Source organism: Myripristis murdjan, chromosome 16 (assembly GCF_902150065.1).
Source record: "Myripristis murdjan chromosome 16, fMyrMur1.1, whole genome shotgun sequence".
NCBI lineage: Eukaryota > Metazoa > Chordata > Actinopteri > Holocentriformes > Holocentridae > Myripristis > Myripristis murdjan.
Window position 1 is genome coordinate 1,725,739 of NC_043995.1, and position 26,061 is coordinate 1,751,799.

Genomic DNA, 26,061 nt, shown 5'->3' on the forward strand with positions numbered 1-26,061 from the left:
GAGGCCAATCTTGGCTGTTGCAATGTTGCTGGAGCTACCTGCCATCCATCTGTCCACCCATCCATCTAACCACCCATCCATCCATGCATCTATCCTTAAATTCGTCTTCCTGAGTCCCCTGTCTTTCCATTACCTGCCTGCCTCACATCTTTTTTCCAGCTCTGTCACCGTCTGTTAAAGTTATTGATTTTTACGAGCAAATATAAATTTTACTGTGAAGCCCCCATTTTTAATGAATGTTTTTACCTCAAAGCATAATCCTCGCCATATTCATATAAATAGCCTACATGTTTGTTTTGCAACTTCATCACTTACTGATGCAACAACACACTAGAGATTAAAATAAAATCCGGTTCATGAAAGCTTTTACATTTGCTGTTCTAAACGCCCAGTGTCTGGCAAGGAACCGATGCATTTTACATTTTCGATATGTGTGGAATCAGGATTTCCGTTAGAAAAAATTGGCACCGGACAACGTGACCGGCAGGTTTTCAATTTACCGGACAAATGTTTGAAATTCCGGTCAAATATTATCTGAATTTACTGAGCTTAAAATTATATGCAGGCTACATAAGAATGACATCAAGCCATGCCAATTTATAGCGTAATCTTTTTATTGAAAAGCAGGCTGTATCAAATTAAATGAATGCCGTCAATTGACTCACATGCGCAACGTCTAAAATAAATAAATAAATATTGCACAAGCCTGTGCTCTTTTAACATGAACACTGCACACAATTGCAACTACAATTTGCAAACAAAAAACTGGCTCATACCATTTTAATAACGCGGCGTGCTGCCAACTTGAAATCAAATAGATGCAATAAAAACTTAATTCAGCAGCTGAATTAAAATCAAAAGTCTCAAGTGTCTCTCCGCAACTTGCAATGCGCATCAGTCTTGTGACCTTGTTCTCCCCCAGGCAACTTCGCTGCACTGTTTTGATCCGGTTCTGCAGAAAAAAACCCTCTCTCTCCCTCTGGTACACCGGAGCAGTGGCGGTTCTGCCTATGTTGCCGCTCTAGGCGAAATTACAGGCTTGCGCCCTTTCATGTTACTACTCCAACCGGGGCAGCATCAGTCGGCATCAGGCGAGCCGGCACTGGCCGGCATTAAGCCGCTCACCTGTCAGATCCGGCAGACCATACCACGTGCCGCCCCGCCTGATGCCGACTGATGGTACTGATGGCATGTGCGGGTCAATATGGTAGTCTAGAAAACTGGAGATTTTTTTTTTCTCGTGCGCCCCCAAGTAGATTGCACCCTGGGTGGTTGCCCACACTGCCCATAGCAAAAACCGTCCCTGCACCGGAGACAGGGATCACGCAGTCTATTTTTTTTTTTTTTTTTTAATTATAAATAAAATTACGTGGAAATTGACTGTTTTAATAAAATTCAAATTGTGAATATTTTCACCGGACATTTAAAAATTACCGGACTTTGGCAGATTTTACCAGTCATAGTCCGGTAATGAAAACCCAGAGTGGAATATTTATATATATGGAAGAAGAACTGTGTAGTTAACACAAGCAGCGCCAGACACCATGGGCTCTAGTTTCGCAGACCAGGCGAGGCGGGGGCGTAGCGCAGATGCACTTCGCCAACTGGGTGTGGCCAAGTGGATTTTCCAAGTTTGGCACGCCGTTCTCGGTGGCGCAAGTACTCCGCCATCCCTCCTACCGGCGCAAGGGAGGAGAGAAGGCATGGAGTGGGTTTGACACAGCCGATTCACATTTAACCAATCAAATGAGCCCCTGTCCTCGCCTTTAAAATGCGCTGCGTGAAGGCGTAATGAAAGTTTACACAGCTGACATGGAGGTCTACTGCCGCAGGCGGAGCGGAGCTCAGGAGACAGGCGCGGAGCGTAGACCGGCGAGCAGTGCGGACACGTCACCAAAACCTCACAGGCAGGCTTCAGGAATGTCAGGCACATGAACGATGCAATAAATACCGAAAAAAACACTATTCAATGCTACGATCACAATCAGCACATACATATATCTCCATATCAACTGTCCCGTCACAGCTGATGTCAGATCAAAGGAGATTGGCACCGTTTGTGCTGATTGTGAGGTTTTGGTGATGTGCGCCTGTCAGCCAAACTTCCACTGAGCCAGCTCCGCTCCGCCTTGCGCAGAAGGTAGACGTGGTTTCAGACGGCGAGCTTTTGGCGCACCTCGGCGAAGCCTTTTGGCATGAAACTGTCACTGCGCCAAGTTGAATCTGCTGACACCTCCCCCCGCTGCGCCGCCACTCCCATCTCGGCGCAAGTCCGTCTGCGAAACTTGGACACTGTCCGCCTCTCCCGTTTTGCCGGTCGAAACTAGCTCTGCGCGGGGTTCGCCTCACTGCGCCACCCCGCGCTGCGCCGGGAAACTAGAGCCCCATGACTGGAAAAAAGACATCACGGTACTGGATACATTGTTTGACTGACAGGTGATCAGGTTGGGTTTCCATTACGCTGCCAAACGGTGCCAATCTCCTTTGATCTGACATCAGTTCAATTCAATTCAATTCAATTCAATTTTATTTATTTGTATAGCCCAGAATCACAAATACAAATTTGTCTCAAAGGGCTTTACAGAAAAATACAACATCCTCTGAGTTGTGACGGGACAGACGATATGGAGATACATTTATGTGCTGATTGAGATAGAAGCATTGAATAGTGGTTTTTGTGGGTATTTATTGCATTGTTAATGTGTCTGACAATTTATGAGGTTTTGGTGACGTGTGCGCACTGCCCGCCTGTGAGCCAAACTTCCACTGCGCCAGCCACGCTGCGCCAGCCACGCTGCGCCAGCCACGCTGCGCCTTGCGCTGAAAGTAGACGTGGTTTCAGGAGGCGAGCTTTTGGCGCACCTCGGCGAAGCCTTTTGGCACGAAACTGTCACTGCGCCAAGCTGAATCTGTCGACACCTCCCCCTGCTGCGCCGCCACTCCCATCTCGGCGCAGATCCGTCTGCGAAACTTGGAAACCATTCGCCTCGCGCGTTGCGCTGGTCGAAACTAGCTCTGCGCGGGGTGCGCCTCACTGCGCCACCCTGCGCTGCGCCGGGAAACTAGAGCCCAAAGAGTTGAACAACCTGTTCAGTAAACACTCTGCTTTCAATGTGTCTACGCAACAACAGAGCTTTCATCTTGAAGACGCTTTTGTTTTGTTTCATTTTTGGTTTTGTTTCACCCTCTTGTTATTAATGAATGAATGAATTAATATACATTTTTGGTAAATGTTTGGTAATTTTTTGGCTAATTCTCAAATAATTTTCTTAATTACTGTGCTAATATTCTGGTCTTTTTGTAATTACATATTTTTTGTTCTAATTTTCATGTCATTTTTTGATAATTTGTGCTTTTGTTGCCATGTTTCAGGAAGAAATCAAGTGAAATTGCTCAGGTTTCATGTGTTGAATGCTAAATGTTAAATGCAGATGCCTTTCACAAACATTTAAACACAAGAAATGGTTTCCAAAAAAAAAATCTGATCTGATGTTGTGGTTGTTCCTGAACTGACTAGTGGGCTCTATAGGTAGGTAGAATAAATTTGAATCCCCATGAAAGGGTCCCTTTAAGGTAAAGGCAGGCAAGAGGAACCCAGTGAAACAAAAAAAAAATTTTTTTTTACACTATTAGTGGAATGCGATTGATACGATTGCAGCCCATCTGCTAAAAATACAGCCTGAGATGCTTCTGATGAGCTCTGACGGATCATCTGTGAGTCAGCGCACGCCACGCCTACCACTGATATGATGTTACCCAACTATCCGAGCTCGCCCACTACCGAGGACCCCCTAGAAGACCTCTGCAGTATCACAGCGCAGCAATACATCTGCTAGTCACACTCTTCCCCCACAACAAGCTCAAGAGCCAAGCCGTCAGAACAGCATGCAAAAGATTGGAATTGCTCACACTGTGAATTTCAATCAGTCACCTCCGTTGTGTGTTTCTCCTGCCCGCCTGGTGTTTGGTATTCCTCTGAGGTCTCACTGGCCCTGGTGAAGGAGAACTTAGGAGTCTGGGAGCAGCTGGTTGCAGGGTGTGTGTGTGTGTGTGTGTGTGTGTGTGTGTGTGTGTGTGTGTGAAGGATGGGGGATGGGAAGAGCTGTGATGCTCCCTGACTGCCATCATGGCTGGAGGGCTGGCAGGATGGAGAGCACCGCTTACCGGGGCTCCGATAAGGACTTAAAGCACCAAGCTGGAGTCGCTTCATTCACACCGCTGACCTCTCACCGGCTCAGATGACAATACGGAACCTTTGCAAGACTCGGCGTGTACAAAAAGAAATGTCAAAGTGCACACATGTCCGCGCGTATATGCTACACACAGTCATGCAGTACCTTCACTCACACACACACACACACACACACACACACACACACTTTGCATTTTACATTTACATTTCATGGATTTAACTGAAGTGTTTATCCAGACAGACAACAGAAGTGCAACAGTAAAATAAGGCTCAGTTACTCAATCACCCATAGTTTTAGATGTGCATACACACACACGCACACACACACACACACACACACACATACACTCTGAAACCCATATGACATTTAATGTTGCCCAACACAATGTACACCCTGGATCAACACATATGCGCGGCGGTGTGAGAGAGGTGCAGTATCGTGGGTTTGGGAGGCAGAGTGATGGTTGCCGTTGTATAATGAGAGTGGAGGAGGAAGAGCTAGAAAGGTGCATCCACAAAGTCATGATCTGAGTAGGAAAAAGATGGCTTTGGTGACATTCTGCTTATTTACTGTACAGTTTACAACCAGACCATCTTAGGTTATGCTAGATATTATTTTCAAGGTTTTGTGAGGAGTTTTTTTTTTTTTTGGTAGCTGCAATGTACTTTCTACTCTGAAAGGAATACTCAGTTTTCAACCAGCTTTGTATCATTACAATGTGGGTAGTGTATGCAAATGAACGTTTATCTTCTCTCCATGTTGCATGCACCCAAAGCTCCCTGCTCATTTGCCAGCAAAAGTCTCGAGGACTGCTGTTCCAAATACAGATTGTACTTCCCGCCTCCATGGACAGGCCGATCCAGACAGCATGCCCTTTCCTCTCTGAGTCCTTGCAACTGGGAGCAATGCAAGCTGACACCATTGCCAATGAAAGGTTTTTGTGAACAAACAGACATTGTCTAAGAGAACTTTTTCCTACCCCAGCAAGCCGGTATACGGAAACCATCTTCACCACCTCGTTGCCTTGGAAAGCAACAACCCCAGGGCATTCTGCTTGTTTTTTGAGCGAAAGGGAATATCATATCCCATTTTCTCTGTTTTTTGTGGTGATGTAGCACCAATTTCAAAAATACATGCACTTTTCTACTCCATAGACAGCCAAGTTTTATGTAAAGAAACACCCTCTTAAACAGTTAAATGGTTTTGGAGCTGAAGGGTCCAGATCAAACAGCATTTCAAGAGTATTTAACTTCCCAACAGTGACATATTTCCAACTGAAACAGAATACACAGGGGGCACATAGGAGGAATTGGATTTTAACATGAAAAGTAGGCATGAATCTGAGCTGTGTGCTGCTAAAAGTAGAATATTGAATATAATAATAATAATAATAATAATAATAATAATAATAATAATAATAATATAATATAATATAAAATGATTAGATTGATGATTTAGATTAAATTAATGATTAGATTAAGCTTTGACTGGTTTGGTTCTTTGGTGGTGACTGATGGTCTTAAACTTTTGATCAGCTGATGAACAGCCTATTTCAGTTTAATGGTTGTTTGCAATAAATTGCTTACTCATTTTTTTTTTTTTTTTTTTTTTTTTTTGTCTCACTCCCATTTCTTCTTTTTGCATTTTGAAGCTCTACTTAGAACCTTCTTAAGATCCAACAGTGCAAAATGTAAATTCTTGCAATTTTTCAACTGGTCTTAAAATTTTGATCAGGAGTGTATATGATAGAAGCATGAGCACAATGAGCCAAATTCTTAACAAAGTTGTATGGCAATAAAATATCGAGTCTTGAATCTTGGTAATCATATGTGCATTGTAGTTTTGGAAAGCGACACTTGCTTTGTGATGTTAAACCATCTGTAAGTGGGTTAAGGCGGTTAATTTTTCAGAATGTTAGCTGGGAGGAAGTCCAGCTCAATGGCAGGAGGCTAACAGTTAGCATTTGGAGCATCCAGCCAGTATCCAGCACTCAGTAACAATGAGAGGAAGATTGCATCACCACTGTACTACAGAACAGCTAGGGGGGGAAGTGAAGTAATATCACATATTTCAAAATAGGTGAAATATCCCTTTTAACATTTCCTGTGCTTTAACAAGGCTCTCAACCCAGGCCCAGCTGTGGAACAAAACCACTGAGCTAGCATCTGAAATCAGACCCTTTTAGCATCACTACAGTCATGCTCAGTGTGCATTTTAACCAATTTAGCCTAAGGGAGTCTGAGGGGATCTAAATCAGATAGAACTGCACTATAACTGTTGCTCAAACTACTTTGCTCCACATAAAAACCTTGCTACCCATTTCAGGATAACTATTTCTTTTTAAGCATGGAACAAAATTAACTACAAAAACTAAAACAGGTATTTGATGAACTGTAGTCTCTTCTGTTCTTTGTCTTTGGTCTGCAGGTATCTATGCTTTGAAAACTGGCTTGACTGTTTGCCAGAATCCATGAATAAGTACAGTAAAATCACAGTGACTATTAATCTATTCAGTTCAATTAAATGACACTATGTACACTTCCTCCAGGAGGAGTGTTCATCAAGCTGACTTCCAGCTGAACTGGTAAAGTTGATTAGTCTGTCACATGATATACTTACATATCAATGCAGAAATTGTGAAATTAGTCAAAATAATTGTATTAGTGTCAGTGTTGTTGTAGCTTCAAACTGTGTGAATCCAAAGTTGCAGCATCAAAACACTGCACCATCACATAGCTATCAACTCACAATATGAAAATAACATTTAGGTCTAATTAGGCAAGAGGAAAACATGACACTTGAGTTTATTATCATAGTCTTACTCCAATATTGCTAATAGTCTCTCTCTGTGGTACATTTTACGGAAATAAATGTTGGCTTCTTTAGCATGTTGGTTTTATGAATAATAAATTTCATACCTCATCAGCTTTGTGGCTTCTTAATAGGGATGTGAAATTAGCTGAATTTTCTGGCGGCACATGATGTAGACTAATCATATTTTGAAGCTGTTTATTGACACATTCATCTGCCTGATGACAAAACATTTGGGGATTTTAATTATTTCACACCACAACGCAACAAATAATAGTTGATGGGGTACACATGCAAGATTAAGAGTTGAAGTCATCAGATAAATAAACAAAATACTGAGTAGTTAAAGAAGCCATGGCAACTTGCCAAAATACTGGAAGGAAAAAAAAAGAAAAAGCAGTCCAACTTTTGGAAATTTTTTAAGCCATTTCATGTTGCTGCTATCGGAAATCCAACTGCACATTAGCAATAATACATTCTTACCGAGACATATGCAATCAAGTGTACAGTACATAGTTTATAAGAATAAAAAAAATGAATGAAAATGTATGAATGGGCCTCTTTTACTGTTATTTAACACATTTTCAACTGTATTAGAGGGTCCTTTCATTTCATTTTGACAGGCTATTACATGAACTGCCATTTATTACATAATGTGTTAGTACAGGTGCATTCATATTCCATTAACTCCTGTTGAGGTGGAACTCCATAATGTTCCTTTGTGCTAAAGAATGGCTTTGACAGAAAATGCACTGCATGGACACTGTGAGCCTGTATAGCTGCATGCAGGGCTCCAGTCAGTTGGGGGCGCTTTCCTCCACACAGTATTCAGCATGTCCTCTGGCGTGTTACGGCCAGAGCACCACTGAATGCCTAATGTGCTAACAAAGACAATGACACTCAGAGGGTGTCGGCCATTAATCCACTTAGACTTTTTGCCGTGTGCATTTCCACGATTACGGGGGCGGGTCAAATTCTATTAACCGTGAGATTTGAGTTTTTGCCGAAAGACAGGCGTGCAGATGGCGGGTTACCATTCCAACCAGGGACACAAACAAGATTTACTTTTATTTCAGAATCCTCAACATTGTTGCTTCCTCCGTGAAGGTCTGCTGTGTATGAGATGAAGGCAGCATATGCTTCCAGTATATGGCCTTTCTCAGTGTGATTTGCTAAAGATCGCCTATCTCTGGTCCTGCATATGCCTCTGTGCTCTGCGATGAAGGCGCTGCACAGGCAGGGTTGGGGGGCATTAAAGCACTGATGTCGTGTTTACTGTGGCCATTTCACTGCTTTCTGGGAGGGATGACCTTTTGCACTGGGTAGCATATAATGGAAACAGAGAGGCAGAAGCGGTTTCTCAAAGTCTAGGCTACAGCCAAGGAAGAATGGGTCCTCAGAACCATGGCACTACAAAGGCTACAGAGGCTTCTCCTTTGGAATGGTCGACCAAGATCAAATGTGTGCATCTCGCACGTCGCAGGAAATGCCAGTGGCAGGACGCAATGGAGAAGATGCTCTTGTGCCTTCTGCTTTTTGAAAGGCTTGAGGAGATGGAACAGGAACAGACTAATGCTACATAAAAGCCTGCATTTGAATTTAAAGGACCACACCAGTGACTTTTTCATATCTAGCCTAAATGTATATTAACTTTTCTGCTAATCTTTTCCCAAGGCAAACAGTCATATTTCAGAATGCCAATATCATTTTTCCACCCTTTTATCCAGCCGCTGGTTTCCATTCATTCCACTATGATATGAAAATGAACTTTCAGAGACTTCAAACTTTTTCACACCAGTATTCCATCACTGTAATAAAGTCATCCACATTAGTTTTCCTAAAAGCAGCAGCACTGTTCTGCTTTGAACATTAGAAGGTGGGTGATTCATACGAATATTGGAAAATTCGGGAATTATTATTATTAATATTGTTATTATTATTATTATTGTTGTTAGGGATTATATGTTGTGAAATCTTTAGTGACCCTGCATTATTTGCAAAATGGTTTGTTGCAATGTAAAATGGGCCAAGCATTCAAAATCACTGGAATGGACCTTTAACGGAACCTTTTTTTTTTTTCTTTGACTTTCAACGGACCCTTAACTGACATTGACGTAGGTTAATGACGTTGACGTTCCGACGGGTCGACCTTTACATTAATGCCCTACTATATATGGAGGACTGAAGCTGCCAAAACATGAAATGCATGAATAAATTAGAAGAATAAGCTGTGATATAACTTGATATTTCTGTATTAATCTAATTAATTTCTGTATTAATTTGCCTTTGTGTTCCCCTATTTATTTACTTCCCTGTTTATTTTTTTATTTTACTTATTTATTCATTTTTAAATGAATGTATTCATTTTATATGTATTTATTTATTTTTCCATTACTTTTATTTTTTTAATTTTTTTAATTTAATCACTTATTTCTGCAGTTATTTCCCTATGCACTTCTCCTTCTCCTTCTTCTACTTATTTATTTCCCCAAAACTTTTTATTTCTGTATTATTTTCTTACATTGCTTTTGCATTTCTTCCTCATTATGCAAAGAAGGCATCTGTCAGTCAAAGTGTGTCATTCTTGCCTATTAGTTGACTGACGTCAGAGTGCAGACACCGACTCTCCATGCCTTGCTCCCACAGCGGTGTGTAGGCTCACCGCTCACATGTCTACCTCCTGGCAGGAGACTGCCAGAGACCTGAGGCTTAGCTAATCTAGCTGAAAGTGATACTGTTAGTCACAACTACTTACTTTTTCGCGTGGACGCTCCGACTGACAGTGTGTTTCAATTAAATCAATTTAAAAATAAAAAAAATGAAAGGAGATAATGAAATAGCAAAGTAAATGCGTTGAGGAATTACTACAAAGGCAAATAAACACAGAAACAAATTAACAAAGAAATATCACTCTGTATCACATTTTAGAAATTAATTAATGCCTACATTTATTTTCATTATATTTTTTGTTACATTTAAATGTATTTTCATTTATTTGTTAAGTATTGTTATTTAGTGAGTCATTTATTTATTTAATTATTTTAAATTTTGGCATTTTTGGTCTTCCATAATTAGGGTTTGACCAGCATGGACTTGGCAGGTTGATTTTTTCTGAATTATAGCCAGTTTTTGTGCCAAAATTGAATATTTTTAAGTTTTACCATTTTATACCAAAAAGTTGAAAAAAAAAAAAAAAAAAAAAAAAAAAAAAACTAACATCCAAATGAAAAAAAAACAAACATATGTTCTGTGTGTCTTGCAGAATTCTGTTTATTTATTTATTCACTCATTTATCTATTTCTTTATTTGTTTATTTATTTTCAGGGATGAAAAGCCCCTGGCTATTTAGACTATTCTGGGACATTAAAACTCTCTGCTGAGGTCCAGGATAACAACAACAACAACAACAATACTACTACTAGTACTACTACTAGTACTACTACTACTAATAACAACCTCCATTTATATGAAATTTTATCAATACATCGTCTTAATTCAGGTTTAGGTCTTCTCATAGAGAACCAGTGTAATATTGACAAATGCTCCAATAAATATATCATCGGTCAAAACTGCACAATGTACATCATATTGAGCAATTATGACCCTGACTGGACCATAAATGCTTGAAATATCTGGAACCCTCCAGGCTTCCAAGAAAGGTCTCTCAAGACACTCATAGCTGCTGAATAACACAAAGCATCACGTGGGATATAATTTGCGTCAGTATGTGGGACTGGATGTGTTGTTCACATTCAGCGTCAATACTTCTGAACACGAAGGGGAAGTTAAAAATAAAGCAGCTAAGCAGTGTCAGTAAGTTTTCAAGGCGATCATAAAAAATGGTCGATAGAATTGATGACATGCCAGGCAACACAGTGGGATGTAATGCATTTTAAACAGATGCAATCATCTCAGATTGGCCACTTTGTCATCAGCGTGGAATTTGGTAATTGCTGGCAGCTCAACTAAAAAAGAATAATCAATATGAAAGAGGGCGATGAAACAAAGAGAAAATAAGCACTTTTCTGGGCGGCAGAGATAAATGTGACCCTTTATAACACTGAGCTGGACAGCAGAGCACACAGAATGAAAGCTCAGGGTCTACTCAAAGGTGTATGTGTGTGTGTGTGTGTGTGTGTGTGTGTGTGTGGGTTACTTACAGACTCTGTCGCAGCTCTGCAGTATCTCTCGATGTTCCCAACGATTGAAGATTCTTCTCTAATGTGACAACTGGAGGAACAATGGAACAATAGGCTGCAAGATGAATATTCTGCATTGCACATCTGCAAATACGCTCAGACACAAAAACACTTGTTCTCCTAATTTAGGATGTTCTTACATACATACACTATTTGTTCCATTGTTTACCTTCACATGCTTGAAGTGTTATATATCCAGCAGTCTTCCTTGGAGGTGTCAGGCAGGTTTAGTCATCCTACCTGACCCGTTAGGATGACCAAACCTGCATTTTTCTAAGATAAAGCTGATCAGAAAGCTGATCAAGAAAGTTTGAAATCAGCAATCTCAGACCACTGCAAAAGGAAAGTCATGTCATGGAACAGGAGGGCGCAAATGTCATCACATCTGAGGGCAACAGTTAGCAGCATTGGAACAAAGAAGTGAAAGAAATCTAGATGGGCCCAGAGAACGGTAAGCCTGGACAAGGACAAGGCCTACCAGCTAGGGATCCAACAATTAATCGTCAATATCAACAAAAATCAATGTCAAAAACTGTTGCCGACAAGTTTAATTGTTGATAATTTGTCGGTTACATCATGGCACGTTTTTTTCAGGCTGCGCGTGGACCTGACATTGTTTTCCGGAGCTGAGTTCCTGAGGGGTGAGCCATCTTGCATCATTGCTATCTCTGCTGAGCGTTAGGTGTGCCAAACAATGACTATTTATATTTCCTAAACACAAACTAAATGTTAATTGGTTCATTTCAACCCAGTTGCTCAAAGCAATTTGCTTAGCTGGGACTGTTGTTCATTGCAATAGATATAAAGCATTTTCCTATCTACATTAATGACATAAAACATGGCTAAATCAGCATCAGTTTATTAAAAGACATATTTTTGAATGAAGTCACATTTACTGTCTTTATTGTGAGTTAGCACATGCAGGTTGTCCTACCAGGTTAGTCCAGGCAGGATCACCAAACCTGCATAAAACCTTTTGACAGGAAAAGTCACAGTAACATCATGTGAAACTTTTGAGGAAGACTGCAGGACGGACAAGCAGTTGAAACATGTCAAGGTCAAATCAAGAAACATCAAGTCTGTGTATAAGAACGTCCGAAATTAGAATTGTGACGACATGAACCTCTTTGGGCTACTTGTATGAGAGACAGTATAATGTAAAGACAATACACTACAGGAGATTCATAACAGTAAAGATGGTGGCTCGGTCAGTATGGCGTGTCCACAGCAGTCCACCAGTCAAGCTTTCACATTTGCAAAACCACAGAACTAATACATTTGCAATGATTTAATCATGTAATATTGCTAACTATAACTTTCAGCTACAAGTCTGAAAGTCAACCAACTATTAACAAGGGGCGCCAGGGCATGCACATCTCACCATTGGCGTTGATCTGGAAGATATTGGACGAGGTCTCCTGAAACACATCTTGCAGTTCTGAGGGGCTGACCTGCGTGGCTTTGGAGAAAACATGATATCAGCAAACACTTCTCAGCCCAGTGAAGCATGATGCTGCTCTCGACAGAGCCCTCGCTCTGAACTGGACACAGAGTAATGGGATGTATCTGCTGCTATAATGTAAGAAAAAAAATAATAATAATATAATAGACATTGCACATTTTCATCATGTGGATTGGTTTCTGTCCAGCCATTTGTTTACTTGTTTGTCAGCCATCTCAGACTCCATTGGCTGGATATTCATGAAACTTGGGGGAAATTATGCACTGCACCAGTGTTTAAGCATATTTAAAACTGCACTGATTTGCCAAAGGGGATGCTGTAATTACAGATCAAAACAAGCTGACATATTTTACGGATTGGGCCAGAGGGGTACTGCATCATTCCTGGAGGATTCAGACATGTTTACTGTTGCTTTGCTAATTTTTACAGCTGCACTGGGCAAGATTTTAATGTAAACATCCAGCTGCCTCATCAGCTTATGAGACAAAGTGGGGCTGACACACTGATTCACCCTATTCACTCACATTAATTTCACATGCCAGTACAGTGTATTGACATCAAGTTACATGACTTCTGAGTAACTACACACTTTCAAAACTATAATCAGGTACCTTTCCTGCCACTTGGGGGCGTCATAGTGCTAAATTACTTTTTGCACAGCTTTAAATCAAAGTGGCACGTTATTTGAATTTTGTCTCCATCTTTGGCACTAAGTGATTGCTGGTGTTTCTCCACTGCATGTCCTACCGATCGCCTGTCAATCAATGACTGCGGCCAGTATTCTGAAGTCTCTTTCGTTGGATTTTCAGTTGATGGAGTTTGACGTTTCTGGAGTTTCTTTGGCTGGTTATCTTACTCATGTTAACTACCTGGTTATTTTTTGTTCATCATAAACAACCAGAAACATTTAACGTAACACTTTCTATGCACCAGACACTTGAGGCCTGATGTATCAAGGATTTGCAGGGCTTTTCCATGCGCAGATGAGACATATAGTGCCTCTTCTTGATTTATAAAGGTACAGTGGAGATTTGCATTGCTGAAATCAAAGAAAAGTGGCACTTCTGAAAATTGCATGTGTGAGTGAAGGCATATGTAGTTTAGGGAATTCTGATGGGATGGGCGGGACTGGAAATTCATTCAAAAGACACACCAAATCTGATTTATCAAGACTGCTGCGGCAAAAGAAATTATGCTTGTTATTTACCCTTGAGAAGCATGTCTTAACTTCATTGCGGCACCTTTGACCCACTGACCCTAATTTTTAATTCAACCTGGTGTAAACAATCAGCCAGCTTACATTAACTGTCAGGTTAGGATCTTGGTTACATGTTATTTAAGTTCTGTGAGGACATACATTTGACCACAATCGGGATATTGCAAACATTGTTAATTTACAATATAAAATGCCACAGCCAGCCTTTTACGGATGGATAAGGTGGGGGTCTGTGCATAAAAGGTGAGTGAGTGTTTTGTTTGTGTTATCTTTTGTGTTATCTCTGAACTAGAGACATACAAAACTTGAAATGTGTTCCCTCGTTTATAAATTATTCCCACCAGTGTTTGTTGTGTTCTTCTCCACTGGGACCATGAGAGCTGTGGAAGAGTCTGTGATTTGTAGATAAAGATCCACCTGCGCTGCTCTGTCCTCAAATGCTAAAAATGCTACAAAAGCAGAACAAAAAAAATTGTCTTGCAAAAACATGTTTCTTTATTGTAGTGCATCTTTTTTAAAGCAGCTGTCTCTGCTGAAAGCCATGTTGCATTTCAGGCTTCCACCTGCAGGTTTTAGCAGTAGTGCATTCAAATAAAGTAAACTGTGGCTGTGCTCATTTACATCATGCATCTTGGTAAATCACCCGCTAAATTGAGCAACTGCGACAATGCAAAATTGTGCACCCCAGGAGCTAAACTGCGGCATGCTTGATAAATCTGACCCTATGTGTTTTTACAACAGTAAAAGTAAAAGCTTTCATGAACAGCCTATACAGTTCAGACACTATAGTGTTATATCAATCAGCAACAAAATGGACCTGTGGTTCTTTTATATGAGAATGCATGGATTATTACTTTAATTATGAGATATATTCCATATATACGACACGGCTGAAAGGACAGCCCTTTGGGCCGCCGCCTCCCAGCATTTTCCAGCGCCAGGTCCATGGCGAACACGGGATGACGAACTGTGCTTGTACATCCAACAAGTGTTTTCCGTGACTGATATCAGAGACATGGCTGCAGCCATCTATTACTGGACTTGGCTATTCAACTAGCAAGATGCACGATGCTTTCTATTCTCCCCTGCACCGAAAGGACTGAGCCCTAATTTCGTTGCATTATTATACGTATATGATTGTGCAATGACAATAAAAATCTATCTATCTATCTATCTATCTATATATATATATATATGGAATATAGCTGACATCAAAGGCTGAGCCAGCTTCTGACACAGAATCTAAGTGCAGTGATCATTGTGGACTGGACATGGAAAAGTGCATGGCACCAGGCAACAGGCTGCCAGCAACAGTGGTAAGCCTCTCAGATAAGTTATGTGGGCAGGGCCATTTTCCCTGTTCAAAGGCACATGTCACTGCAAATGACAGGGAGGGTTAATGGCTCGGAGCCATTACAGCAGGCTGAGATCAACATCACGACCTGTACTACATAAGCTGCACACACAGCCAATCTCAGCTACCTTTTTGTCAAATACTGCACCCAGAAATAACTGCAATTGACAAGTTATTGTTTTGACATGGTCAAAAGTTCTGTGCTGCAACAACGACTGAAAAACAACATGCAGCGGTCTAAAAATGCATACAAGTTGCAGTGTTTTGTGGTGGGTTGAGGGGGGCGGGGGGGAGTGTTGGCATGAAAGAGAGAGAGACAGAGATAAAGGCAGAGAGAGAGCAGAAGCTAGAAACAGAATTTGAGACTGAATGAAATGGATATCCATAGTGTGGGCAGGATAAAGAACCTTTTTGCAACGATCTGAGACCTCCACTGTCCATCAGAAGTCATTAACTCAACTCAGCGAGCTACATGGACAAATCACCTAGGTAATAACATGATTGCATGCTGTTAAATGAGCAGCATTACAAGATTGTGATACATTTGGAAATAGTTCATTTTTCAATTGAATGACCTCTAGTGCCTTTTTAATGTCATCCCCCCACGCCTTTAACATGTGCTTTCCACCTGTCTCCTTTACTATGATGGATAGATATTCAGTGTTCATACAACACACACACACACATATACACACACACATACATACACACACACACACACACACACACACACACACACACACACACACACATAGACACTACTCACAAAAAGTTAGGGATATTCAGCTTTCGGGTGAAATTATAACCTTTACAGGTGACCTTAATGTGACCTTCTGTAAACTTTTGAATGCACATGTCCAACTGTTCAATGTTTCAGTACTTTTTGCACAAGTTGCTGTTCTCTAACAAGGAGTTTAACAGCAAAATTCACATCAGGTGTTTGATCCATGAATCGACCAATACATTTCCTGGCTCAATTAGAATTGGCATTTAAACAGTCCTCCTCATCATGCTGTTCACATTTTGACATCATGAGACCAAGACGACATGTCAGCACAGAACTGCCCTACACTTTGTGAATGGTACAGTGACAAGCCCATGCTACCTGAATAACATCATTAATCCAGTCATTGTGCCCCTGCATGAACAACACAGGCCTAATTTCGTCTTCATGGACGACAATGCTCCAGCTCAGCGAGGTCGTATCATTAGGGAACGGCTGCTGGAGACTGGGGTACCTCAGATGGAGTGGCCTGCACTTTCTCCAGACCTGAATCCCATAGAAAACCTATGGGATCAGCTGAGTCGCCGTGTAGAGGCTCGGAGCTCTGTACCCCAGAACCTCAATGTCCTGAGGGCCGCCCTTCAAGAAGAGTGGGATGCCATGCCTCAGCAGACAATAAGTCGACTTGTGAACAGCATGAGACGTCGTTGTCAAGCTGTAATTGATGCTATCCTGTATTCCTTGCTTGCTTTGCACACACTAACAGACACAGGGCAATTTTAAAGCCAACACGTATCATACTGTCACACTAAAACCACATTTAACCAGTGTCCCTGTTGTCCTTGTGTGTGTGTGTGTGAGAGTACATGTATGTGTGTGAACACAGGCAAACCTCATTTATCAACACTTTTGTAAATTGGAGTGTATGTTTCCACATAAAATAATACAAAGTAAGAGCTACGGCACATTAATCAAATGCTTGGAAGCATCTGTTTTCAGCAGCATTCACCATGCATACGTTCATGAATCTCACTCACACAGACATGGGAGGTGTGTTCATGGGATCTTAATTATCATGGATTAACATAACAGCACCACCTCAGGAAAGCTAGGTGAAGGAGACACCCATATTCATAAATTTCTGCAAAGAAATGATATCAAAGAAAGTGAAAATGCAACACTTTAGAGATAGAAAAACAGAGGTGACTTTTCTGCTTATTTCTTGACTCATGTTTTTTTTTTTCAGCTCCTTCGATATTTAGAAAACCTGACTTTTTTTTTTTTTTTTTCTTTTTATGTGTCTCATTGTGTTTATTGTATGCCAAAGATTGTGTGCCACAGGTGGTTCTCCTAATCATGGTTGTATTAACTGATAGCGTTATCAATCTATTGTTAGTTGTATTATTACAAAAAATATGGAATTATGTGGTATTGGGTGTAAACTCTGGTATTTTTTATAACTTGGATTAAACTGTATCATTCAGTAAAGCCAGGAATAAAGCCAGTCTTTTATTTGTTTTTATTATACAGAAATATGGACAACCTCCTTGATTTTGGTTTTAGTGTATGTTATTGTTTGATCAACGTTTGATACAACCTGTGTAATGAGCCTAAATGCAAGTTTAGGTTGAGGCGTGCAAGAGTTAAGGGCTTGAAGAGAAATTAAAAATATGAGGAACGCTATTATCACATTACCCTGACAATGACATTAGCTGCTACTCTGTTCCTGGTGCACTGGTGCGTTTTTTTCTGATCCTTGACAAATCAGGATAAGTGTAGGCCAACTACATCAACTCCTTGATAAAGTCTCAATAAGCCAGTGGTTCCCAAACCAATCCTCAAGGACTCCCTGTCCTGCAGATTTTTGTTATTTTATCTTTAATAACTGTGTTACCAACAGGATACTATTCTACACCTATCTGTTAAAACAGTGTTGTTTTCTATCATGATCTCTAATTGGCAACACCATGTTCACAAACTAATAGCCAGAAAAGAAACATTTGCTTGAGGAAAGTAGATAGCTTGACACTAATTTCATTTGCATCAAAATTTCATACCACCTATTTTCTCAAAAACTATTTTGGAATGAAACACCAAGGCAAACAGTTCAAACAAGCTTGATTCCAAAAAGGAATAATGTTTTTTAATGGGTGCTGAGTGCCAAAGAACCACGTGTGCACTCTCATTGCTTGGGGTCTATACTGGCATGGACGTTTTGGTAATGAAGCCTACCAACACAGTAAGATGTATAGAGCCCAAAACTTAGAGCGCTATCCTCTTACTTTTGAAGACATAAGGGATGAAATACCAAGATTTTCTTGATCCATTCAACCCTAACCCTACAGCAGGATGTCCCATTAAGGACGGGACGGCTAAACAGGCACAAACTATGAGCTATACAAAGGAAAATGACAGTCTCAAAAGAAAACACCGCTGATGGTCACACTCATTTCAGGAAAAAACAAAGCACTCTGACTGCCATTTGGTAACACCTTCTAATCAGTGATGCAGAAATGAGCCGTTAATCATTGGGCAGACACAACCTGATACAATCCTGTGTCATTGCTTCTTAATTGTCCAGTCATTTAAAAAAAAAAAAAACAGTCACAAAGGGACACATTAGAAGTGAAATTAGGTGCTGAGACCATAATGTCTTGTGGAAAATTAGTTTTACTATATATTGTTGTGGTCTTATTGATTTGCATGGAGGAACCTCCAATGCATTCCATGACATCGCTTCATAATCAAACAGGGGCGGAAGGGTGGAAGGCAGGGGAAACACCCTGGACAGGTTGCTGGTCCATGACAGACCTGTTTTACTTCAACTACTTCATATAATAGCATACCAGTGGGCAATGATAAATATTCAAACAATTAAACCGGCTTTCATTTTACTTGTGTCTACAGCACATCGTCTCACTTTCAGACTTTATGCTAATTTAGATTTTCTGACTCTGTGTTGCCTGGGAGGCTGAGGGATCCACAGAGCATTATTTTGCAAGCAACCCCCTATTTGGGAGTGAGTGCATGGCTGGAGCAAGAGGATCATTTCTGAACCTCTTTATCATCAAACCAGCTCAGCTCCCACCTCAGTAATCACATGAATACACCCATGGCCGCTCTGTAAATACACAGACGCATTCTGATGTCACATCATACTTCAAACTGCTCTCTCGCATAAACATGTAGACGCTTTTTCAAACACGTTCTCATCAGCATGCCACTTTGGAGCTGTGCTGATATGCACAGCGGCATCAGAAAATTACTCTTGACTTCAAATTTGCCTTTCTTTCTCTGAGGTTAGAGCAGTGTGTCTCATCTTGTCATTACCCAGGTTTTTCTTGTAGTTTCTACAAAACGTTCTTGTACATTACTTTGTATTTTCAGCAAGCATAAAAAATATATTTCAATTTGTTTCCTTCTTCCGAAAAGGGCATTCACTAGGACCAAATTCTTTACAAACAGTAATCCTGTTAAATCAAGTTGATTTAAGGCGTGTGAGTGCTGTGGCTATTTTTAAGACTGTTAGCTGGGGGGAAGTCCAGCTCAGTGGCAGGAGGCTAACAGTTAGCATTTGAAGCATCCAGCCAGTATCCAGCACTCAGTAACAATGAGAGGAAGATAGCATCACTACTGTCCTACACAACAGCTAGAGAGGAAGTGAAATAATATCACATTTTCCACTTTCCAGCAAGCATTTAATTTTTAGCGCAACACTGGAATGGAGCAATAACATGTATCATTCCCCAAAGTTTCAACAATATCCAATCAGCACCAACCAAGTTATTGTGCATGACAGATGGACAGCTTGGGGACAATCCATAGCCCCACCAGCAATTTCACTGTGATGGACAATTAACAGATAAATGCACAAAATGAATATGGACTGAATAATAAAATTATCAGTTGATGAAAAATTCCAATGCAATGTGATCAAATAGCTGGTACACATCCATGTTTCCCTTTGTTCATCACTTGCACAATAAAATAACCTTTTATTGCTTCATGAGTGAAGCTTCAATAACTGGCATTCAACAAAAAACACAGCCACTGACAACCTTCCTATGATGAGTCTGTGTTTTGAGCACAACAGTTGAGAGTTGATTAATTAGCAGAACTTCAGTGGATGTGGTTTTCAATTTACATTTAGGTTTGAAAGCTAAAGTAGCAAAAACTACTCAGGCCAAAGAATAAACAACCTTGATGGCAATTTTGTAGAATGAGGAACATTTCAAATCACCAAAGAAGTACTATACAAAATTGCCAAGGGTAAATAAATTATTACCACATTAATTCTGACATAGAAGTATAATCCTTGTAAACACAGGAATACCCTATTCCTACGGAGACTGGCAGCCTCTCCTGGCTACTGTATTTACATGTTGTGTTGGTAGATTTGGTAAGAAATCAGTTGATTGCTTTACAGCACAAAACAGGAAGAGGGTGCTGTTGCCAAAAGTAAAGCCTTCAGAGTTTCTGGCAATGGCAGATGGTGAGGGGAGTGAAAGGCAGCAGCAGGCTTTACAGGATATGTGGCCTTAAAAGTGCGCTATGCAAAACTGCTGAAGATTTGATGGTCTACACAATTGTCAGTGTCAGACTGACTCACTGCTCCAACAAGTCCTCCAACCCATGTGACCACAACAACAGATCCAACAGGAGCATCTCTGTTATGACTGACAGGACTGCTTCCTAAATGAATAGTGCATATGAGCCAAAGGGGGATCTCTAGTGAAATCCCAAGGACTGTTTCTTGAGCGAGCTAGCTACCGAGTTAATATTTGCTAATGAATGTTAGCCCACTAGCCAAAAAACAAAACTTGGTTAAGGTTAGGAAAAGGTTTATCATAATGGTTAAGGTAAGGAAAAGGTCAGGGTTAAGGTTACAAAACATTAGCTAACATTACCTAAAATTAGCTAGCAAGCGTTAGCTACCTAAAAATGAACACTGCTGTCGCTTGAGACAGGATTTGAACTTGGGTTGTCTGGGTGAAAGTAATATTGACTGACCCATCCATCATCAACCGACCAGCTTCCTTACACAGACGTTGCTGTTCCCTTAGTACTACACCACAGTGTCATCACTTACAGGACCACAAGAGGTCACTGAACTTTATAATGGAACTATATGTCTTAATAAGCTTTCGTTAAGTTTCTTTTACATTGCCCATACTTGGTTTTGAAAAGTTAGTTGTTGGATTTTCAAACTCAGTCATTAGCTGTAATGGACATATAAGTAAGTGGAAGTTTCTAACCTAGCATCTTTGATGACTAAAGGAGACGAGATGCAATGAAAGGATGATAGAAAACAGGATAGAAAATCACTTAGCATATTTCCAATTCCTAAGGTTAAATCCCTCTGAACTGATTATAGATGTCGTTAGACTGGCGCTGCAGGTTTTTTTTTTTTTTTTTTACTGAATAACCAATACAAAGTACCCCAATTTCTCCCACTGTAATGAGTAAGAATCCTGAGCACGCCAGGGACAAATTAACATCATGCCCTCTCCAAGTAGCTTGTCGATAGCACAAATGTGCTATCTGCAACACGTTCAATTATACTCTCAAATCAGAGAGGAACTTAATCAAGAGCTCTCATCTCATTATCCCTGAGGTCAGCGGCTGTCTCTCCTCACTGATGAGAGGAAATGCTCTGCCCAAAAACCTAAAATTTGGGGACTGAGTAGTGGATTCAGAGGCTGGCTGATGGAGAGCCTGGCTCAGTCCCAGCAAGCGGCTCTGCAGGTGAGGCACACACATGGTTTAGGCACAGGGTTCAGCACCACAAAATATGACTTTTGAAAGGCTGACACCGAAACTGATACTTTTGGGGCAAAGCCAGTTAAAAAATTCAATGTCAGCACCCTCTAGAACAGTTGTTTTCAAAGTGGAGTCCGGGGGCCACCAGGGGTCCTTAAGGGACTTCTAGGTGGGTCCTCAGCTAAATGAGGAAAAGTTGAATTCACTAGAAATTGTTAGAATGCAGCAAATGTATGAGAAGTCATGTTAACATTTTCATCGGTCTGGTTTAATCTCACCACATTTTGTCAGTGTTCAAGTACCACATTAAAACAATTTAACCCTTTGAAATGTGCACAAACTCACTTGATTTGGTTCAAAAATGAAAAAAAAGTAATTGCAAATTAGCAAAAAAGAAAAGTTGTCAGTTTGTCAGTCCTATCACATGTGATACAACTAACAAAACAGAATAAATTGTCGAAATCATTATTGTTTTTAATCAATGAAGATATTCTAAGTTTTACTCACAATATGCCATTTTTCTAGAGAAAAGCACTCCTATTTCTCCGATATTAACCTTCTCCTGAAGATATAAGCGTCCTCACAGCCTATGTTGTGGGATAAGGTGTGAACATATGTTATAACAATGATGCCAAATAATTCAACAACAAACATGTACCAACTTGGCTATTTTAAGCATATGGCTTGACAAGAGCTCTGGAGGCCTGGAGAGAGGAGCAGGCACTAACATTCATAAAAGATTCAGCTTGGTTTGACTTGGAGGGGAGGTGGCACATCAGCCCCCTACCCTACCCCCCACCCCCACCCCATCCACCTGTCTGAAGGCATTCTGCTCTGTTTAGTGTGCTATTATGTCCCTCGCAGCCATAAAGCACAGAAAATGCAGAACAACATGAAATCATGAAAAGCTCGGTCCAGCTGCAGCACGCCTTGACTGAACACCATGCTGCTCACATGTTGCAATTTTCAGGACTTTTTTTTTTTTTTTTTTGATAGGTTCCCCATAATTTCACCCTCACTATTCTGCTAGGTGGGAGACAGACCACTTTCAAACAGTGCGAGGGAAGGTTTCTAATGATAACAAACCTGAAGCCACCAAAATAATAAACCAAATAAAGCCTAAATATTTAGAAAAGACACATGTTAAGCTTTTGCCATGCTGTTGTTAGTATGCTGAACTTTTTTAAGGTCAAGTTATGATTTGAGTTAATTACTGTCAACAAACCAAAGGAACTGCTTTGGTTTAATGATGACATCTAATAGAAGGATAATTCAGATATTACACGAGTTGCAGCATTATCTGCTTTCTGTGTGGCCCCTCCTAATGGATCGTCCATGTGGTTGTGATGCTGTCAGAACAGTTGAATTACTTCCATAAAAGGAAGATCTTTCACCTGAAATGTAGGCCCCCAAAAATAGCAAATCGCTTTTGGTTTCAGTGGAGACTTTTAGCATTCCATGGTGTCAGTGCTGTTTTAGAAGCTTTCTGTAATGAAAAAAAAAAAAAAAAACCTTGTGGGAAAACCCTGAACACCTGCAATTTCTTGGCATGAAAATGGTCATTTTCAAAGTACTATACCAGCGATTTTGCATGTTTAGCATAATATTTACTAAATGTATATATTTCATGCTTTTGTTAATGTTTTCCCAAAGCAAGAAGTCATATTTTAGAACTCTGCTCTACTTCTTATCCAGCCACAGGTTTCCATTCATTTCGCTACGATATGAAAATTAAGATTCAGGGACTTCTTCAAAAAAAAAGTATTCAAACATTGTAGTAAAGTCGTCCACACTAGTTTTACTAAAAGCAGCAGCATAGAAACATTTGCTTAACACAGTCAACTGGTAGTTCTCAGTTATCAGGTTTATGAATGGTGACAACATAGAACATTACAACCAATAATATGAACCAAAAATTCATATTTGAAAATCACGATATTTTGATTATATGTTGTGAAATCTTTACTACCCCCACATGATTTGCAAAATGGTTTGTTGCAATGTAAAATGTGGATAAATTGGATAAAAATCACTGGTATCGTTCTTTTGAAATTTTTGAATTTTAGCACAAATTATCATCACTCTGCAACTTCAGTACAAAGTTCTTGGTCTTTAAAATCCCACATTGGTCCAGCCTTTGACATAGGCCTACTGTTTGTGCTGTATGGACCCAACCTGGTCACCAGAATAAATGTTGCCATTTTTCGTTTCTGCAACTCAACAAATACATTGAAATGTGTGTTTCTGAACCAAAAATATGTTACCTATCAGCATTTTAAAGAGTCGATGTGGTGGAGCCTGTGATTGTTAACGTTTGCACTACTTGGTTATGGTTAGGAAAAGGTTCTTTGTCAAGGCTAAGGTTAAGAAAAAGTCATGGTTAATGTGACGAAATGTTTACTTGTCTAATGTCTACTTTCACTTATATTATGTTACCTAAAAATGAACACAGCTCTTGCCTAACAGTGCTGACTCAAGCCCAGGACTCAAAGCATGGGCTGCAGAAGCATGGGCTGTTGTTGTCATCTGTCCCAGTTTGCCCTTATCTCCCTGTCTCTGTCTCTTTGTCTCTCTCCCTCTCCCCTCTCCACCCAACCGGTCGAGGTAGATGACCGCCCGTCCTGAGTCTGGTTCTACCTGAGGGTTCTTCCTGTTAAAGAGTTTTACTTTGCCACTGTCGCCAAGAGCATGCTCAGGAGGGAATCTGTTGGGTTTCTTTCTTTTCTTTTCTAATGTAATTTATAGAGCATGGTCTTTACCTGCTCTACCTGTAAAGCATCATGAGAGAACTTCTGTTGTGATTTGATGCTATATAAATAAAGATTGATTGATTAATTACACCACCCCCAAACACTCCCTAACATGGTGTTTTTCTCTTCCTCTATACTGTCACAAATCTTGAAAACATGACATATCCTTGGCTTGCAAAAATATAAAATGCCAACATTTTCCTGGTGACTGGGCTGATGGACCACATACAGTACATACAGGCATTCACACTGGCTAGCCAAACATGGGTTTGACGTCACAGACCAATGGAGTCCCCATTGGTTCAATAATCACTGCATGGCTGTCCAACACCTCGCCTATTTCAACCACTTAGAATCCATCACAAGTGCATGGAGCTGAAGGAGGGAGCTCTCATCACAGCCTTGTCACCATATTACCTCATTCAAGCTTAACAGGAGGGACTGTGTCTTGAGAGTGGCTCAAAACAGAGAACTAACAAGACGGACATGTCCACAGGTCAGGTTTGACACACAGCACTCTGCTCTCTGTTACAGAGAACCAGGTGTGATCCCACACCCTCTCATGGCACATGTGGGAAAGATGGGATGCTGTTGTCAAGCAATGACAATGTTTGACAAGTGACTACACCGCCTTCTGAGTAGTTTAGTTTCTTCACAAGCTGGTGACATACATGAATATATATATATATATATATATATATATATATATATAATGTGCTATGTTTTATTATTAGCAGCAGTAATCAGTAGTAGCTGAATAATAATAATTATGGAAGCAGGACTCTGTAGTAACAGCAGACTCTGTAGTAACAGCCAGAAATAGTAGTAGTAGTAGTTTAGCTCATGGATTTCTGGACCAGCATGCAATGTGGGATGTTGATCCAGAACCATGTCCTTCTTCAAAATTCCGTTGTGTAGTAGTGCTGTGCAAAACATCTCCTTCTTACAGAGTCATTTAGTCTTAAACTCTTATTTTTTCTTCAAACAAGTGAAAAATCTGCCAGTAAGATGAGATAATCCCACATGTTTTCAGTGCAATTTCGCTGTTTTCAGGAATTGTTCTGAATGGGAACAAGTGTAAATATGTTGAAAAGGGCTTAATGCAGGAAAAATGAGTATCTGAGTATCTCATGTGGTTTTTCTCCAGCTTCAACTGCTGCTACGAACAAAGTTTGCATTAGTTCAGACAGGACGTGTAGCAAACACCAATCACATTTGGCACTTCAAACATAACAGTGTATGTAAGCTGCCAGCTCCACATTCATCTCTGTGGTTGCTACCTACTCCACATTGCTGTGAACTGGCTGGGCTGCTCTCTCTCTCCCTCCACCACCATAGCCTCCTCCTGCCTGATTTTGTATTAATCAAATAAACGTACGAAGGCATCTTCTTGCCTCTTTTATTATGTACAGTCCATATTTCAATGTTAAGTGTCTGCTGGGTTCTGCTCTGTATACCCCACGGGGGGTTGATTGCGCTGTCTGCTTAATGTCTGGCATGCTGCTTGAGAGCTGCCTGGAGAGCAGAACATGTAGACCTATGCATGGGAGTCTAACTTTGTGTAATTTAAAAAAAAAAAAATCAAAAACAAA

At 40.5% G+C, this 26,061-nt stretch overlaps 1 protein-coding gene across 4 annotated transcripts in view; it reads right to left on the minus strand.

Annotated features, from left to right (window-relative positions):
- The window catches only part of tsnare1 (T-SNARE Domain Containing 1), a 195,676-nt gene that overhangs the window by 98,766 nt on the left and 70,849 nt on the right, over positions 1-26,061 (minus strand). For all 4 annotated transcript variants that reach the window (XM_030071912.1, XM_030071913.1, XM_030071911.1 and 1 more), the window contains 2 exons: positions 12,585-12,662; positions 11,165-11,234 (listed from right to left, as the gene is read on the minus strand). In XM_030071912.1, the coding sequence (XP_029927772.1) occupies positions 11,165-11,234; positions 12,585-12,662 (148 nt within the window). The remainder of the gene's footprint in view (positions 1-11,164; positions 11,235-12,584; positions 12,663-26,061) is intronic.